The 20,187-nt window shown below is 39.6% G+C and overlaps 1 protein-coding gene across 4 annotated transcripts in view; it reads left to right on the top strand.

Annotated features, from left to right (window-relative positions):
* The window catches only part of MBNL3 (muscleblind like splicing regulator 3), a 119,664-nt gene that overhangs the window by 66,355 nt on the left and 33,122 nt on the right, over positions 1 to 20,187 (top strand). For 3 of the 4 annotated variants that reach the window (XM_075538221.1, XM_075538220.1, XM_075538223.1), the window contains one exon: positions 15,692 to 15,883. In XM_075538221.1, coding sequence (XP_075394336.1) covers positions 15,692 to 15,883 — 192 coding nt within the window. The remainder of the gene's footprint in view (positions 1 to 15,691; positions 15,884 to 20,187) is intronic. The other variant, XM_075538222.1, reaches the window with a different exon arrangement.

Here is a 20,187-nt window from a genome sequence, read left to right as displayed (position 1 = left end):
ACCATAGCTGCTGTTCATAGCACACAGTTGACGCATTGATAGAGTCAAACCCCGCTTTGTAGGTCCACAGTAATTTATGTGGGGTAGTCTTTTGTGAGATGGTGCACGTGATAAATCCATGAGTTCTCATTTGCCTGTATATTCTTTAAATGTGTGAAATGCTTGTGCTAAGGTTGATCTTTTAGCAGTGCTTGGAAATGGTCCCTGCTTTGTGATAATGTCAAATTTACATTGTGTAGACAATTGTGGCCTTTGTAAGTCTGCTTCATAATGTCACTACTCTGTATTTAAAGGATTTCTATTTTAGGGTGGTAACGATAGTCACAAAATGTATACACACAGCCAATTATTTTGTTGAGGCTCACACCACCCTGCTTCCTATGCCCATGGGACGTTGCTGGACTTTTATTTTTGTCAGGTCATGGTCTTAGTTGTTAGGCTTTCATGACTCTGGTGACTTAGAACCAACCCATAATACCTGACACTACTTCTCCCAAACCAGTGGATTTACTAATATAGTGGAAACTATTACTAAAAACAATTATTTTTCTCCTTAAATAATGATGAAAGACCATATGAGGGGGCTTTACAAAGTTCACATGTAAAATGAATGAAAAGATCATAGAATCTCTCCCTTATTTTTCTGCCCCCTTGCGTACTTAACATCCAGTTACTTTGTCTTATTCATTTTTAAGTTGTCCAAGGTGCATAGAGCTTCACAAAACAGTCCACTTGCCACCCACTTATCTACTAAACAGTTTCTGGGCATACCAAACACAATCTTTATTGTAATCTTCGAGACAAAATAGTGACCTAGCCAGTGGAAATATTTGAACTAGCTCATTCCTCCATTTTTCATATATTGAAGTATGCAGAGACACTACAATGCAACCGTGAAGAGTGTGGGCTTGAGCACCGAGGTCCAAAACCAAGTTCTGCTGCTTATGATTACCTCTATCCCTCGGGACATTTCACTGAACCTCTCTGTGCCTCAGTTTCCTGAAATATAAAAGTTGATAATAGCACTGCCTTCCTAGGGTTGTTAGATAATGCATAAAAAACATTTTGAATGGTTCCTGGCACATGGTAAACACATAATAAATTAGCTGTTAATATTCAGATCACAGGCTTAGAATGAAAACAAGTCAAACCAGAGAGTACAGTGTTCCATAAACCTGTCAGTAAGTCATGTTATTATGACTGCTTTTATGATATTAGTGGAAAAATATAAATTTATGGGGTGTTACCTTGAACTCTAAATGCGTGCCAACAATTCGTGTACACCAAATCATCTGAACTAACGTCATGTATACAGCTTCTTTTCTGTCCTCGGAAATGGCGCTCAGAATTAGTTCCCATATGCAGGGTCATACTAGAGTTAATGAAAAACATGAAACAAGTTACTGGATTAGTAGTGGATTTCAAATAAATGCCCCAGCTGTCTGTCTGTAATGAGAAAATATGGATAAAAGATTGGCATTCTGATGTTTTTAACTCCTTCATTAATTTTACTCATCACTTTATCAGCTTTTCCCCCAGAATTGATTTTGACTTACCTTATATAAAAGGCATACAAATTGGACTATTCTTAATTTTTTCCAAAAAAAACCCCCACAATTTTTCTGGTTTTCTTACTTTAAGCTGACTTTCAGATCAAGTACAATAGCACTGTAGTCGATTCTTTTTATTTTCGCTCGCTGAAGTAACTATTCCACGAACATAAAGACACTCAATAGACTATAGCCATAGCACTCCGAACCCTCAAAACTTTTGGGTGCTTAATGCACATGTTTATCCAGTTTTAAATAACAGTACATCTCTACAGGTGTAGTACACTTTTAATGCCTTCTTCTAGTTGTTTATAGTGACTTGAAGGAAAAGAATAGAGAGCAAATTTATGGGCAACTCACAGGGAATGGGGAGAGATGGGAAATGGGGAGTTTTTGCTGAAGAAGTACGGGGCTTTTGTTTAACCAAATCAGTGGCCATCAAGTTGATTTTGATTCATGGTAACCTCATATGTCAGACTAGAGCTGCGCGCCATAGGGCTTTCAAAGGTTGATTTTTTTTTCCCCCAGAAATTGACTGCCAGGGCTTTCTTCTGAGGCACCTCTGGGTGGCCTCAAAGTTCTAAGTTTCACATTATCAGCCAATCAAGTTAACTGTTTTCTCCCCTGAGGGACGGACACCACATTTCTGTTTGGAACAATACATAATATATGGCAATGGATAATGGTGACGATTACACAACACAGTGAATGTGCACTTAAAATGGGTGAAATGGTAAATGATTAGTTGTAGACATTTTACCATAATAATAATAATAATAATAATAATAATAATAATAATAAACAGACAGGAGCTACAATGGAGACCATTTTTAAATTAAACTCTTTTCTTTTAAAAACATTTTCCTTTAAACAGTTCTCCACCCCCACTCTCTCCCTTTGTTTTGTGTTTAGAGGTAGACATCTTTTGTCATTGGTCATATTGTAAATTCTCTATATGGAATGAGTGGTGGCCTTATTTTAAAAGATAAAACTTTCATTTGCCACTTTACTTTTTTAAAATTCACTTCGTTTCTGGTTATTGTTTTTAGATGGCCTGGATTTAGTTCTTAAAATACTAGGAAGAGTTTCATCATCATCAAATATTAACTGCTGGCTGAAAGCAGTTCAGGCTGCTGTGTTACTGGATTAGATAGCGAGAGGATCAATCATTTTAGAACACGCATCCATGACAACAGTTATCTCAATAGTTTCATTGCAAGCTTTTCATTACACATCACCTCTACAACAATTTTTGGATAAAAGTTGATACACTTGGTAGATATTTGAGCCAGGCAGAGGATGTCTTTTTTTAAAAACAGGAAAACAGGTGCTAAATAAATTGCTTGTGTTCAGGTCTGCAGAACAAAATCATACAGTACATTGCCATACTTTTCCGTTGCTTTTTAAAGGAGTCATTTAATTGCGCTAAAAACTAAAAAGGTTACTTTGTTTAAATGGCAGTACGCTTGGAGTTTTCTCTGGGAATTTAGAGGCTGATACTCTAAAGTATGTACAGTTGTCACAAGTTAGTAGATAGATTAGAATAAGACTTTGATAAGACAAGTATGTTGCCAGTAACAAAAAGTCAGCTGACTCCATACTTCACAGTATTTTAATCCCAGTCCATGTCATTCAGTAAAGCTTTCTGCTTCGAAATGGCATGTTTGGCATTCGAGAGCGGGGGCGACGTGTGAGGAAATGTTTATTTTAGAGTGGATCTGTCTGAGGTTTAAAATATTATTTCACTTCTATGATTTTTTGTAAGACCCTCTAAACAAAATTTCTCATCCGATACTGTTGATTTTAACTAAAAGAAAACTTAGCTCTAGCAAATCAGGGCCTAATTTTCTTCTTTGTGCTCCGGTTTCAAAATGCAGAAGTAAATCAATAACTATCTGCCCTTTATATAACCTTAGGGTAGAGGAATATGTGGCTAGCAGTAGGCACATAATTATTTAATTTATTCTAAGCATTATACTGAGCACTACAAGGAGAAAATTTTAAAATATGAGCAATAAACCAGGGCCTTTCTCACCTCAGGCTTTTTCTACATTCGTATGATATTTATCTAAATCTACTTCTTCTTTTAAACTTTCTTTTTACTTGGAGACAGGAAATTTAATTTTTTCCAAGTGAAACCTTAAGGTTCAAATTTAGTGCAAAACTAAGACCCCGAGGAATTGAGGCGTTTGCCAAAAGACCTTCCTACTTCCCAAGTTTTAGTGCAGTGAGAACTCGCTGGAGATCCTTAAATCATGGGGAAACCTAAAATAACTGGCATGGTTTCAAGGGCCAGAAGTCAGTGCAGGGAAGCCAGCTGGACAGAAAAAGCTTAAAGTTCTGATTTCAGAAGTTGCCTAACTAAATAAAACATCCGAACAAAAGAAGTCAGGCACAGAACCCTGTTGAAAAAATGTGACATCACTTACAGATTGGAAGTGGGACTGCTTGTGGGCTCATACTTTTGCTGTCATAGGAAATACCCAACCTTGTTCATGTTGAGGACTAAAGCCAAAGCAAAAACGTGAAAGGCTATTTCACTGGGAAATCCAGTTCTTTGGAGTTAATTAAAACAGTGTTTTTCTATGTCGGAAAAAAATAAAAATGAAAGAATGAAGGGAGACTAACTTGACCCAAATAATCCCATGTGTTTGAGCTTTTGGGTTTGAGTTTGCTCATTCACTGCCGTGGATACAATTCCGACTCATAGAGGCTCTATGGGGCAGAGGAGAACTGCCTTCGTGGGTTTCCAAGACTGTAGCTCTTTGAGGGAGTAGAAAGCCTCATCTTTGTCTTGAAGAGCGGTTGGTGGTTTTGAACTATTGACCTTGAAGGTAGCAGCCCTCTTCTCTACCACCAGGGGGCCTCTGTAAAATGCTAGAGTTGAATGAGTAGCATTTTAATAAGGGAGAGATGTTCACAAATCTTTGATGAAGAAAAACAGGCACCATTTCTGTGATGAACAGTGTTGGGGGGATGCAGGGTACACAAAAGTGCAAGTTTCTCTAGTGGAGGACACATGAGAAACCTTGGTTGTGCTTTCCTGGTTTGTCAGTCTCCAAGAGAGGAATTTGTGCAACCTGTGCAAAGCAGATGGTCTGTAAGTCTTTACCCTGAGAATCCTTCCTAGACAATAGTGGCACATGGTTCACACTCTGGCAACTGCTGGACCACATGATCTCTAAGAGCCTTGCTAGTTTTATCCTTGAGTATTTCTATGATATGCTATGTATAAACAATTAACATATCTGCTCTAGCACCATTTCATTCTCTCTGACTCTACGACTGCAGAATCTTTAATAATCCCAATAAAAGTTTGCATTTTTAATGAGCCACAACAAAATAATCTCTAGACTGGGTTGAAACGTAGTTAACTTCTCCACGTTCCGTTTTGAATAACCACTTTTGTGATCTGCCGATTCTGGACTGTGAGGTCTCATGAATTGTCAGGTTTTGCCAATCTTGTGGTCGAGAGAACTGTGTGCGCCTCTTTTCACCCCTCTCTTTTAGTGTCAGTAATCAAGAATCGCCTTGGAAAAAACCAGTAGCTTTTCTAATGATCCGTGCACCTTTGTGTACCTGCGTAGTGCTTCTGTGTACATATAAAAACATCATGCTGAAGCAATCATGTTCTTGGGCTGAATGGATGCCTTCTGCTTGAATCTGAGCAGTCCATAGTCAAGGATGGAAAAAACTAAACCAACACAGCCGAATGCACTCCCACGTGCACACACAAATATCTGGAAAACTCCTCATCTTCATTTGTAAAAGATTTCGTATATTCAAAATTCTTGTGCCTTTTCAGTGTCCGGAGTCATACACCATGACCCTCTTCATTCTAACCTAAAGGGGGAGCTCCAACAGCCCTCAAGGTCATTCAAACTTAGAGTTGCGCCACTGTGGCAGGGAAAGTGTAGCGCTGATAGGGTAGTGAGCCCTGTGAAGCTCTTGGTGGGAGGAGCTGTGGAAATAAAACTTGCTTTCTCTCTCAGGCTACTTCCTTGAATTCCTTGCAGCTGGTCAGGTAAGATTGAATTGCTCTGGGCAACTGAAAGCCTAGAAGAGCCAGGGCTAATTCTAGTCAGGGGGCTGCTTAGACCTTAAACTAGGTGGATTTAAAGGAGTTTGGGGGGGGGGGTTGTTTTGATTTTGTTTTTTTGAGAATTAGACTTTATTTAGCTTCTTATACCAGGGTAGGGGCACAGACAAGCATAAGGTTACCAGATAAAACATTGTATGGAGCCTGCTTATACATATAAACATAACTAGTGTCTATCTAAAATTTAGACTTTAATGAATATCATATATTTTCAGTTGCTCAATCTGGCGATCCAAATACAGAAAATTCTAGCTAGAAGCCCTAGCTGGGAAAGGAGTATGCAGCTGATCCACTGTGCCCTAGCTTCGGCACCGCTGTGTTAGATGACTGACTGAGTGGGGTATGGGCCGGGCAAGGGGAGGCGAGGGAACCCTAAGAGCAGGAGATAGGACTGACTATGGTCAGAGAGATGCTCTTTCATGTTGTCTCACCACGAAGCCTTTGTAGTAGCTTTTTGAATTTGTGTAATTTTGTGTGTGCTTTTATGTGTGATTTATTTCGTGGAGTAGCACATTGAATGCCATTAAGTCTTTTTTCCCTCACCCCCCCTTCCGTCTTTTAATGACATTTTATGTTGGTAGCCATCAAATGCTCTGAAGACAGCTTCTAGGAATACTTAGCACCAAAGATGCCTTCTTTCTTTCGGTAACTTGGTACCGATGCACTTCTTGGGTTTTAATTTGACTGTGATTTATGGTAAACTGAAATATTACATTCTTGAGTAGCTTACTATTGACCAGCCACCTAGTTAATATTTTTCTAAAGTGAATGCACGTATTCCATTAGACGAAGGGAGAAATAAGAGGGAAGGGGTGGGGGCCAGAGGGCAGAAAGAGGTACTGGTTTGGTTTCACTGGTAACAGCAATAATATCTGTTCTTGCTCTTCTAAACATTTCAAAGGAAAAATCTGAGCCCCTGACTATTTGAAAATCAGTGTTTAATATGAATGCAGCTGGGCACTGCTTTTGAGGAAAATAAAGAGTTTTTCTTTGTTTCTTTCTCTGGTAAGATGTCTGCATAAACAGAAATTCACAGGAAGGCCCAGCACTGTGATTACCGCAAAGCTTTGTATTCAACCTTTGGTCAAGTAGTTTCAAGGAATATACTTGCAGCTTACTCAGAGACAAACAGGGTGGGAGTGGGGCACACGAAGAGGGCAGTTTATTCTAACGCCAGAAATGCCAGAGTCCCCTTGGATAGGCCCAAATGCTGATCAGATACGGATCTGCTCCTGGTTCCCTGAGTTCGGTAGGCACCTCAATCCTGGAATTAGGTCAAGAATTGGTTTGTGTGCCTCTTGGACAGAATTTTTCAGCCATAATGATTACTTACAGTTTAGGATAAATAGTCCTGGGAAACAAAAAAAAATTTTAAATGAATGAACTATTATGATCTCAATAGAATAATAGTTTCTTTGGTTCAGATGAGCAGGAATGGCTCAATCACGTTGCCTGTTGTTCGCTTCTTAGTCATAGAGAAGAAAGAATTTGTGAACTGAAATAGCAAGAGAAGTAATCAGACTTTTAAGGCAGATGTAGACTTGTACCTTATAACGTTATTCATACCAAGTTTGCTCATTCAGTCATTCAACAAACTTTCATGCAGTGGTCACTGTTCACCAAGGAGGTCTAGTGGCACAATGGTCATGAAGCTACCAGCTACTCCATGGGAGAAAGATGTGACAGCTGCTTTCATAAAGCCACTCACTCAACTCACTGCCTTCAGGTTGATTTTAATTCATAGAACTGCTCCTGTGGGTTTTCAGGGCTGTCACGCTTTACAGAAACAGAAGACTCCATGTGTCTCTCGCAGAGCAGCTGGTGGGTTTGCATCGCTGACCTTGTGGTTAGCAGCCCCAAACACCACCAGAGTGCTCCCATAAAGATCACAGCCTTGGAAATCTTGTGGGTCACAATGAGTTGGAATCGACTCAACAGCAGTCAGTTTGGTTTGGGGTTTTCACTGTTCACCAGGCGTAGAGTCAGCCCGAGAGATACAAAGATGAAGATGACATAGTCCTGCCTTTAGGTAGGTATGCAAACTATTTGTTGATGTACACAGAGATAAGTGCAGAGATAACACTGAGTACAAGGTGCAGCAGGGACATAAAGGCAGGAAAGATTAACAGCAGTGGGGGTGGGGCGATAAGGGGGGGGGCAGGGAAATATTTACAAAGGGAGAGTTATTTGAACCAGACCTCCATTTTGGGTAGTGAGAGCCTGGAAACTTTTGGCTTCTGTCCTTAGTGAGCTGTTTATGAATTAAGACAAGCCACCTCCCTCCTTTGGCCTTCACTTTCTTTCTCTGCAAGATAATGGTGCACAAGATGTTCCTTCAAACCTAATCCAGCATTAAAATGTTGCAGTTCTGAGAATCAGATTGTTTTAGTGGACTATTTAAGAACAACAGTGCAATTGTTGAGGCTCGTCCTCTATCTTTGGTGGTCATGATTTGAAATCTCTTGAGACTGAGAGGTGGAAAACAATTTTAGCCCCATCCTACCCTGCACCCCAATTCATCTTGTTGACTGATTGGCACCCAAGGTCTGTTCTGTATACTGGATGTGCCAAGAAAGCAGTTTCAACAGCACAACGAAGTGGGTGCCGTGCTGCTTGCAGTGGTACTGAGATGTTGGTCTTTTATAGCTGGTGTCCCTCCCCATGGGGGGTTGAGTCCAGCCTCATTTGTATAGTCTGATGTATTTAGAAAGTGGTGTATTATATTGAAGACTTCTTCCTCCCGCTGCCCCAGATTTCTTACCTGCATTCCAAATTGAAATGAAAAGTTGTCAGCAAGATTTGGAGATGCCCTTTGTGCATAAATATCAATATTCATATATGGAAAAATATTTGGAAGAGAAAATGGAGAACATTATATTAAGTTTGATCAAAGATGGAATTCGACGAGGCAGGCAGTGGGAAATTTGCCATTAGTATGCTAGCACCTGGCTAATTCTGAGTTTATGTTAATGTTGACGCACTGTTGGCTCTTTTGATTTTTTTCCCTAACTTTCAAGAGGTCTGTGCTGGTTGCCCTAGCGGTGAAGGGAGTTACGTGTTGCGAAACTACCAGCCTCTTGTGGGAGACTGATGAGGCTTGCTATTCCATAAAGAGCCACCGGACAGTTCTATGCCCTAGAAGGTCGCTATGAGTTGGAATCTAACTGATAGCAGTGAGCTTGGTGATGGTTGGAGAAACCAGGCAACCTTGCACAGATGATGTGTATAGTAATTCTAAAATCAATGCTACTTTCACCAAGAAGTCATGTCTGTAGATATTATCTCACTCAAACTCACGGCCACCGAGTCCATCCTGGCCCACAATCCACAACGACCCTATAAGCAGAGTAGAATAGCCATTATTGTTTTCCAAGACTGTCACTCTTTAAGGGAGTACAAAGCCTCACCTTTCTCCCAAAGTGGAGCAATATTATCAATCAGAGTTTTCATGTAACATGCGATCATTAAGGTGAGCTAAACCTTTTCCTTCACCAAACAAATCCTTCAATGATTAACTTTTAACTATTAGTGGTTTAGCAGAGCAGTGAGATTACTGTGCGGAAGAGGCAATCCAGCTATAATGCTATTGGAGAGAAGGTATTTGTGGCTTTTTTTCCCGCTTGCATTTCCAAATGTATTTGAAGAAGCAAATCATTCTGCAAACAGCTGTTTTCTGTTAAGACACTATGACTGACAAAGGGTAATTTTCAGCTTCCTGGGGTCTTTTTCTTAGCCTGATGGATGGTAGAGCTTTTATGAACAGAGGGGAGAAAAGTGCAGTTCTCAGGGGTTTCTCTCCCCCATCCCCAAGTGCATGAAGTCTTGTACCTGACAAAGTCTCACTCTCCTAACTCCCCAAGACTTAGGTGGGGTTTAAATCTCTGCAATGCTACTTTATCTCTCAATCAAAGGCTTTGTATTCATTTTTGAAAAGCCTGAAGGTAGGGAAGAAGAAAATAGATTGAATTCTTGACGTTTTTGCTAAGACTCAGCAACTTTTTCCATTGTCTGTCATAAACTTTTTGATACAGATGTGTTTTGGACATTTCATTGGCCATTTTCTTCCCCTGCTGCTTTTTGGGTGCATTTTCAAAGACAATAGGCTGAGGAAGGGGAGCAGGAAGATTTATAGGTGTAGCAGCACTTATTTCCACAGAGAATCACTTTGCTGCTATTGAGTCACTTTGCTATTTTCTTTACTCAGGCACACAGTGACAAACTAGATAAGATTTGTCTAAGGCCATAAGGAAATGGAAAACAAAGGAAAGCAATGGGAGAGCATAAATGATCTCGCACACTAATTTCTTCAGTGCATCTTTTAATTTTGTACAGATATGTGTTTATCTATATACATGTATGTTCATAGACAAGGGGGCTTCAAAAAGTTTGTGGCAAATGGAGTGAAAAGATAATGGAATTTTCCCATGAGCTATTTGAAGCTTTCTATTTGATACATATCTAACGCCGCCCCCCCTTCCAGAGCCCTGGTGGCACAATGGTAAAGTGCTCAGATGCCAACCTAAAGGCTGGGGTTTCAAGCCCATCCAGCAGCCCCATTAACAAAAAGGCCAGGAGATCTACTCTCATTCCATTAACAGCCTAGAAAACCTTTCGGGGAGAGTTCGACTCTGTCATACAAGGTCACTATTAGTCAGAATTGGCTCAATGACACGTAACAACAAAGACAGATAGGGGATACAGAGAAAGACAGAGATGAATGATTTACACAATTTGACTTGACTGCTATTTTTTATAAATCATTTTATTGGGGCTCATACAACTCTTATATACATCAATTGAGTAATGCACCCTTATACATTCGTTGCCCTCATCATTCTCAAAATTCGCCTTCCACCTGGGTTCCTGGAATCAGCTCATTTTCCTTTTTTCCCTTCCCTCCCTCCCTGCTCCCCCCTCCTTCATGAACCCTTAATAATTTATAAATTATTATTTTATCTTATCTTACACTGCCCAGGGTCTCCCTTCACCCACTTTCCTGTTGCCCATCCCCCAGAGAGGAGATTATATGTAGATCCCCGAGATCCGTTCCCCCCTTCTATCCCTCCTTCCCTCCTGGTGTCGCCACTCTCACCCTTGGTCCTGAGGGGTTCATCTGTCCTAGATTCCCTGTGTTTCCAGATCCCAACTGTACCGCTGTGCATCCTCTGGTCTAACCAGGTTTGCAAGGTAGAATTGGGATCATGATAGTTGGAGGGGAGGAAGCTTTTAAGAATTAGAGGAAGGTTGTGAGTTGCATTATTGCTACACTGAACCCCGAGTGATTCTGTGCCAGAAGATGGCGACTGTCACAGGTGAAGAACATTGGCAGACTCGTGTATGACAATACTTTGCACTGAGCGCATGCCAACTCTGAGTGAGCCTAGATTGGGAGACGGGGGCTGGGGTATTAGAAAACTTCAGAGTCTATCCGAAACCCAAACCATGCCCAATGCCATTGAGTCTATTTTGACTGAAAACCTGTCTATAGATTAAGTAGAACTGTCACCATTGGGTTTCCACAGCTGTAACACTTTTTGAAAGGAGATTGCCCTATTCTCTCTCAGAAGAGTTGGTGAGTTCATATTGCTGAACTTTTTAAGTTAGCAGCTGGGTGCTTCACCAGGGCCCCACCAGGGGCTACTTTTCTAGTCTATAGTCATTGGTTTTCCAAAGGAAAACTATAATTGGTGATAACTTACTCTGATGGTACAATCCCTCCCTTCTACCTCCATGCAATCCATATATGGTTAACAAAGCCACACTCTCTTAAAAAGCCTAAAGGCTAATGTCAGAAACAAAATGTACACCCACAAAAGATCAATGAAAGTATGTCGACCTATAATGAAATTTCGGAATCATGAATCCTATATAGGAGAGATTTATAGTCACCAAGTATTTTATATAAAAATGCATCATCCTGAATTCTAAAATAATTTTACCCAAATTCCAGGGATTTCGTTTTTGTTGAAATACTTTGTTCCACAGATAATATAGATATTAAATTATTTGGTCTGCTCTCCTATTGTTTGGGTAGCCTATGTAGATGTTTTTCTGTTCTTTTCCAAGCTTTCTTCAACATAAACATCGTTGGTAAGGTAGTATAGCTATGTATTTGCATTGTGAAAGAATTAAAGTTGGGGTTCTGTCATTCAATATAGAATGCTTTAGAAATCAAGTAAAATCTCATAACTAAGATGAGTAAGTTTTTTTAAGACTCTTGCTGCCTCATATTCCATACTTTAATAGTACAACTTGATGTGATTTTTAAAGGGTAATTCTCATTTATTTTCTATTTAAATCTACTGGTTTTGCTTTGTAAAATGTCTTTAATTTCCCAAGAAAAGATACTATATGTAAAGAAAAGTGATACAAAGGCACATCATAATTCATGGTAGACTTGCAGGAAAAATGCGAAATATACTGGTTCCTCCCTATCTTCCTTCCTTTCTCTCTCTGATCGCATTCAGTAAATTTTATTGAAACCTTAAATTGTAGCTAATGGTGAAAGTCTAATGTCTTCTTCATTTTCTTAACATGAATTGCTGGACGTGAAGGACAAACTTCATTTATATGGTGCTTGGGGGGTTGAGGGGGCTGTTAGCCATGGACAAATTATCAGCCTTTGACTAGTCGATACAAATAATGATGGCTGTGTGTGCTAAGTATTCGTGACAATACATCAAGGAAAGCTATAGTTTTACAACCTGACGGTAAGCCTACCTAATTCTTTCTCACTCTTGCTATGTAACTGCCCCAACGCTGGGACTTGGGGTAATGACCCTACACTCGAGTATACTAAAAGATGAAAAATAAATTTAGTTAAAAGGGAAGTAAGGTCTGGGGTACGCTGTTCAGGCCTGGCTAGTTTCAGTCTAAATATCCCCAATAGAGCAGTGGTTCATTCTGAGTTGCCAGCTGAAAGACTGACACTTGCCAGCCATTCTAGGAGAAAGGTGACTGCCTCTTCCGGAAAGATTTACAGCCTTGGAAACACCAGGGGTAGTTATCTTATCTATAAGTAAGCATTGAGTTGGAATGGATTACATAGCAGTGGGTAAGCTGACTCAACAATTGCTTGAGTCTATTGTCCGAGAAACCGGAGGGGCTGTGTTACCATTGCCATGGTTTGGGAAACAGGGTAATTTGCTCCAACTGTGGGCTCTCCGAATACAGCTTTCCTTTGTGATAAAGGACTGAAATTCAGGAGAGATGTCAGAGGTGAACATGGAGATTTAAGATCTGAGCAATTGTTATAATGGGTGAAACATTGGAGCAATCTCATTTCTCTGGGGTAAAGAGATGAGAGGAGAGCAGACGATTTAGGACTGAGCCTTGGGGAAATCTTTAATGTTAGGTTGTGGGAGGAGGACTACGCGAAACTGAAGTTTATTGAGCATGTGTGGCTGTGGAAGTCACCGAGTGCCACTGCCTCCCCTCAGGCAGTTAGTTCTGAGCCAGTGAACTTCAGTTACATTAGGTGCACAATCTAGTTACTGTGACGCCCTGGAGGTGCTCTACAGCAGTGTAGGTGTGGGAGCTATAAAAAGAGGCTTATGGTTTCTCATAGGAGGCATGGGCACATTAGTGAGGGAAAAACCCCAAACCTGTTGCTGTCCAATCAAACGCTAATTCATAGCAACCATATAGGATGGAGTAGAACTGTCCATGGGGTCTGTGAGGATGTAAATATTTACAAACACATACTGCCACATCTTTCTCCTGCAGAGGGACTGGTGGGTTCAAACTACTGACCTATTGATAGCTGCTGGGTGCTCAGCCATTGCCCTACCAGGGCTCTTATTAGTGAGGGAAAAGTCGCCTACTATTGAGCATGTTAGCACCTACATGGTCATTTACTTTCAGTCCTTACAGGTATTAAAATTACATAACTATTCTTGGGGTACTTTTATGACTCTAGGAAGATTCAGTTAATAAATTCTGAATTTGTACTACCCATAAAGTCTTCCTGTGTCAGGATTTGCAGGTAGCTAATATAACTGCACTGAAAATAGGATATATATATATATATATATATATATATATATATATATATATATATATATATATATAAATCTAGTACACCCTTTTGAGTAGAAATAAATTCAGTCAATGGGAGAACCACAAAAACAAATCTGATACTAAGACTTTAGTGTTGAGTTGTATTCAATTGCTTGCCAGAGGCAGAAAGATACTCGCACCCTCAATTAGTAATATTCAGTAAACGCAGAAATTGCATGATAGATACAAAGGCTCCATAATGTGGCAATAATGGGTATCTGCCCTGCGATTCCCAGGAAAGGAGCTTGGTAAGGCCAGTCTCACCACTGGGGGTGGGCGGGGGGAGCGGTTTAAAGCAAAACAAAACAACATACGAGCGCACAGCCATCAATTCTTAGGGCGGGTGCTGCCTCTTTAATGGCTAAATGCTAGTTTCACACACACACACACACACCTCAAAAAATGAAAATCCATCTCTTGCAATTAGCAAAACCACATACTAGCATACCTCTTTTGTAAAAGCCAATTGACAAAGCAAATTTTCAAAGAGCAGGGCATCCCTACTGTACCTTGATTCATATGAATGGATAGAAACGCTTTCATATTAAGATAACTAAATATGGAGACATACTATGTGAACCCTAGAGGCACCATAAAGAAGAGAAACGAATAGAGTGTGTTGGCATGAAAACACTTGGTGAACTCAGTTTTCTCTAGGGATTCCAGGTGGCCTAGCAACTTGCGCTCTTGGGTTCCTTCTCCACTGCCACCCAAATGAGAGAGAGAGGAATTGTCTTGTTTACGCCACCCCCCTTCCAAAATCTCAGGCTCCATACAGTTGGTGGTTTTTCGGATTTTTTTTTATCTGCTGGGGGGCATGAAGGGGGGAGTGATGCTTTCAGTTGCCCTTACCCCAGTGAGATAAATCATTTATATAGTGAGTGCTCCTGAGTTAAATAAACATACAGTAATGGATCACGTTAGGACAATATGATAACCCCCCCCCAAAAAAATCCAAGGACACCTATTGCTACAATATCGTAAATTCTATAACCAGCTGCCCTGTCAGCATATGGCCAACACCAAAGGCTTGTTTGATTCCATGGACTGACAAATTAGCCCGTCTGGAAATGCTTCAATAATCAAGAAAGCATTCAAAATAGCCGAGGCACGAAAAGACACTTTGATCTCAATTATCCAAGTGTTCTATGGCCTCTGGAACATGAAGAACAGCAAGACTACCAATTATAAGGATTTAATATTTGATTAAGAGTATATCATTGGATTTCAGGATGACTTACATTGGATGAATTTGGGGGGGGGAGAATTTAGAGACTAAATTTCCCAGAATAATTAAGTCTGAAATTTATATATTTGTGTCTATCATTATTAAACACTTTCCCTCCATTTTCTTGATTACTCATATATGTGGATTCAAACGCTCACTCCTGTGTGCTTTAGATATGCATAGTTTTATATCTCATTATTGTAAAATGACACATTTTGTTGTTATGCCACAGGGAGTGCTGGTAGTGGAATGGGTTATTCATTGGGCTGATACCCATGGGTGCAGAAGTTCAAAATCACCAGCGGCTCCTTAGGAATTCCTGGAAAGAGTTACAACCTCAGAAACCCAAGGGACAGTTTGTCCTATAGGGTTGCTGGGCATCACAATTGATGAGATGACTGTGAGCACAAGTGAATGTTCTACCATATCATTCTAATTCCCTTGTGATGCAAACGCGATGGGGTGCCTAACCAAGTAGAGCAGAACAGAGTCCCTAAGAGATCAGGTTCTAGAACCAGACGGAATGCCTTTCAGTTCTGATTGTGTCACTTTTCAGCTGTGTGACTATAGGGAAGTGACTTAACCTGTGTTAGTCTCAGTTTCCTCATCTGGTATGAAGATAAAATTATGTCATGCACAACACTTATCGCAGTACTTGGCACACGCTAAGAAGGTAAGCAAGAAGCTCATAGCCGTGTCTTGACCATGCTAGATTTTCAGAAATACTAAATGCAAGTTTATCAAATTCATTCCTAGGATCGGTGTACCAGAGAGAACTGCAAGTACTTTCATCCTCCTGCACACTTAAAAACGCAGCTGGAAATTAATGGGCGAAGCAATCTGATGCAACAGAGGACTGCCGCCGCCATGTTCACCCAGCAGGTGCCGTTTATGTTCCCACACCCTCAGATGCCTGCATTTGTAAGTCACAGCGATATCTTTGAAAATGTGTGTATCCATTTTTTTCTTTTGAAGAATACATGTCTACATTGAAATAGCGTCCTGTAGCCCTTAGGAAGTTCGTTAGAGCAGTATTTAGGATGCAACTTAATATGTTACCATATGGACACTACAGAGTTTAGCAGGTGAAGGGAGCAATCAGGTGTGTTAGACTGAAAAGCTGGGCTGCATTTATATATGAATTCAGTTTGTTGAATATTTATGAGGGTGCAGGTGCATTTGAAGATGAGGAGAGGACTTGATTTATTCAAGCAAGTATCCTGTTCTCTACTGGTGATCCCCTTGTTTCTTTGCTTTTCATTTTAAAATAACTGAGCTTTACAGAAAAGCAGCAAAGATCACAGAATGTCCCCATATACTCCGTCACCTGGTTTCCATTCATCAACATCTCACATTAACATTGAACATTTTTTAAACTAAAAAAGCTAACATTCACATATTACCATTATTTGAACTGCAGACTTTACTTAGAGTTCACCTGTGTGTCCACTGATGTTCTCATTTGGTCCAGTGTCTGATCCAGGATATCATCCTGCATGCAGTGGTCATGTAGCCTGTATCTTCTGTCTGTGATCAATTCTCAGCCTTTAGCTGCACCAATCAAGTATTTGATGGTGATTTTAATAGAGCCACAGATTGTCCCTTTGCAGAAATGAGCAAGATAATGGCTTTATTCCAGTGTTTGTCAGAGTCTAATGCTTTGTGAGCCAGTACACTGAAAAAGTAATTAATGAGGGGGGAAAAAACTGGGGAATGGCTAGGCGAGATGGTTGAACTACATGAAGAGCATACATGTGAAGATTGTAGCACATCCAATGTTATGTCACATATTTATTTACCACAATAAAAGGTAATTAAGCTTTATCTACCCCTTTCCCCAAATATTCACTTATTTTAAGAAGAGATCTAATCGTAATCTTGAGAATCTCAAAGAAAAAGTTACATTTTTTTCTCTTCTACCTTTCAAAGAGAATTGAAAGCTGTTCCCTTTCTACTGTAGTTCCTCCAGATCTTAAATTTCGCTTTGTGCTATCTTGTTCTAATTCCAGCTAGCCTGTTCTCTTTAAACCATTAGCAAGATACACATGAAAGGGCGATGTTATCTATCGTTGTTACCTATTTCTTTAGTGACTTTATAATAAACACAATAAAAACTGAAAGACACTTATTTAGACTATTCAGATAAAACAAAATTGTGGAGCAGGGGAAATCTGCTCTCACCAAAGACTAAGATGATGAATTTGATTTTCAGGATTCAGGGATATCTGTTAAAATATGGATAGATACATGCAAAAAATACATGAAGTACTAAAATTTTAGAGCAACTACCTTTTCCAGAATGCCTAGACAAACAAGTAAAATGGTTTTTTAATCCTGTACTATTAGTTTGCCAGATATAATTGCTTCGAAATGTGGTACGCATTAATTATGGTGATAAAATGTCCTAGAAGACGATCAGGGAGCCCCTGATCGCTCTCCTTGACCTCTGGTGAGACTACACATGATTAAACAGTATCTTGAGACTCTTCTTTTGGCTTTTGTACATGACGTGGTTTCAGTTCTTCCCTTCTTTGAAGCAGGATAAGGAAGGGAAGACTGTAATACTAGAGACAGTATGAACAAAGGCACAGAGAAATGAACATGCTGAGTGGGTTTGGAAACATAAATAGATGGGAAATAAAGCAAGGGAACTTTTCACTCACTATCACTACTCTCCACCTCTTATGGGCTGTCCCAATTTCAATTGAACAAAGAACTAGAAATAGATTTTATTACCAAACATCTGAGCCCAGCATTGCCTATATATCTGGAGCATGTATCTTTTCACAAGACACCATTCAATTAATCTCATTTAGAGAGCAAGGCCACGGGTATGGAAGGAAGTCAGATGATTTATCTTCTATTCAGCCTCTGGTAGACGTTAACCATTCATGCAATACTGAGCATGCTGGCTTATGCTGGAAAATGGAAAGTGGGATTTCCCCCTAATATCATTATCATTGTTTTAATTGTATTGTGATTATATATATATATATATATATAAAATATTCATTGCCATCAAGTTCAGTTCCACTCATAAAGACCTTGTTAGACAGAGCAGAACTGCTCCATAGGATTCCCCAGGTTGTAAATCCTTAAGGAAGAAGCCCTAGTAGCACTGTCAGATAAGTTGGGTTACTAAGCACAGGGTCAGTTGTTCAAAGCAACCATATGCTCTGTGGGAGAAATATGAGGCTATCTGCTGTAAATATTTATAGCCTTGCGAACCCTATAAAGGGTCACTATGAGTCACCATCGACTCACTAGCAGATTTGTTTGGGTTTTAAATATTTATGGGAGCAGTCTGCCACACATTACCCTGCAATATACACACACATATATATATGTATATATGTCGATATATATGTATGTGTATGTGTGTGTAAGCCTGCGAAGCTGCAAATGGATGGGCCTGGGTTGTTTTTCTGGGTCTTGCCTTTGACAGGGTACAGCTTGCTACTTTTCTCTCCTCTCAGGCAAAATTTTTGCATATTCCTTCTTTGACATGTTTTTACCTTCACGTTCTTTTTTCATGAACTTTATGAAGCTCCCTCGTGTGTGTTTGTGTTGCATTTATGCATGCGATATATATATATACATATACAAACATGCACACATACATAATATATAACTAAATATTTTCCATTGCTGCTATAAAAAGTGATAGTCTGAGGAACCCACAGGGGCAGGGGTAGTCCTACCCTGTCCTATACGGTTGCTATGAGTCTTCATGGAATCTGAAGACACTGAATTTGATTTGGGCATGGTATGTCTATACACATACATATATAGAATTAAACATTTTTCATTCCAATCATTTTACATGTACAACTGCATTTCAATAACAGTGTTATTTGTCATGGTGTACAACCATTACCACTAATCAGCTCCAGTTTTTCACCACCTTTAACAGAAATTCAGTATTCTATATAAGCAATAACTGCCCATTTCACCTTTCCACCAACAAACTGGTTTCTGTATTTGCCAACTCTGTATGTCATATAGCTGGAGTTATACTGTAGTTGCCCTCTTATAACTGAGCTACTTCGCTCAACATAATGATTTCGAGGTTCTTCCATGCCATAGCATGTATCAGGACTTCATTTCTTTTTATGGCTAAGTATTAATCCATTGTATAGGAATGACAATTTTTTATCTCTTACATCTGTTGATGGACACGGGTTTTTTTTTCCAGTTTCTGGATATTGTCAATATTGCTGCAATGAATATTGGTGCATGCATGTGTTTTAGAGTGGTGTTTTTAGAATCCAATAAAAAAATCCATGGATTTTATAGCCTCCTATGCCTTCTAAGTTGATGCACCATGGTTTTTACACTAGAATGCATTCTACTATAGAAAGAATTTACAGCTTGCAGGGTTTACAATACAACTGCTAGGACTCACAGGGCAACAATTTGTTTTATAGGATATCAGAAGATAAAAGACACTATTTAGAAAACAATTGGAAGTTACTTCTCTACCTTGCAGATTATTTAATAATAGCTGTTGTCATAAACTAATAGAAGATTAATTGTTAAAGTTATTATATCTAACCCTAAGATCCTTGGTATGCTCTTTTTTCTTGGCCTGGGAAGCTTCTTTGTAATGTAACAAGTTTGAGTAATTTTACATGGCATGTACCAGTCTGATTTGAGGGAAAATTGTCTTTATGAAGGACCTTGGTTTACTATCAAAGTTTTGTATAATTTGACTCGCCGGCTCTGGCACTGCTCTTCCACAAACTTTATCCTTTGGGCCTTCCTGGCCCCTGTCCAATCAGATTCTTGCCCTTAAAATAGACAGGGTTTTGTACTAGCATGGCTGTATATTAGTTGCTATTTGTTAACACTTGCTTGAGCTTCAGGCTTTTCAACAAAGCATACTTTGATCTGTTTCTAGGATACCAAAAGAGTACATCTACTTTTTAAAAATTAAATATGGTTTCTTTATTGTAAGTCCCCAGATAAAGGGAATGTCAGCCTACATGGGATGGTAGCTAGAGAACAGATTCTGTTCAGTGTGACTGAACAACAGATAAAAACCACACCTAGTCAATTTGAGTGGAATGCTTGCTGGAGCAGGTAAGTTTGTTGACTAGATTTAACAGGTCTGAATTGACATTTGCTAGTATGAAATTCCACCTCTGAATACTTTTGTTAGTCTTATTAGAGAAGCTTAACGAGTTAGACATAGAATGTTATTTTTCAGTACCATTAAACAGAAACTTCTAATGCACACAACAACAAAACAA

This window comes from Tenrec ecaudatus, chromosome X (assembly GCF_050624435.1).
Source record: "Tenrec ecaudatus isolate mTenEca1 chromosome X, mTenEca1.hap1, whole genome shotgun sequence".
Classification (NCBI taxonomy): Eukaryota; Metazoa; Chordata; class Mammalia; order Afrosoricida; family Tenrecidae; genus Tenrec; species Tenrec ecaudatus.
The sequence above is the reverse complement of the archived record's forward strand: the minus strand, read 5'-3'. Positions and strand labels throughout refer to the sequence as shown.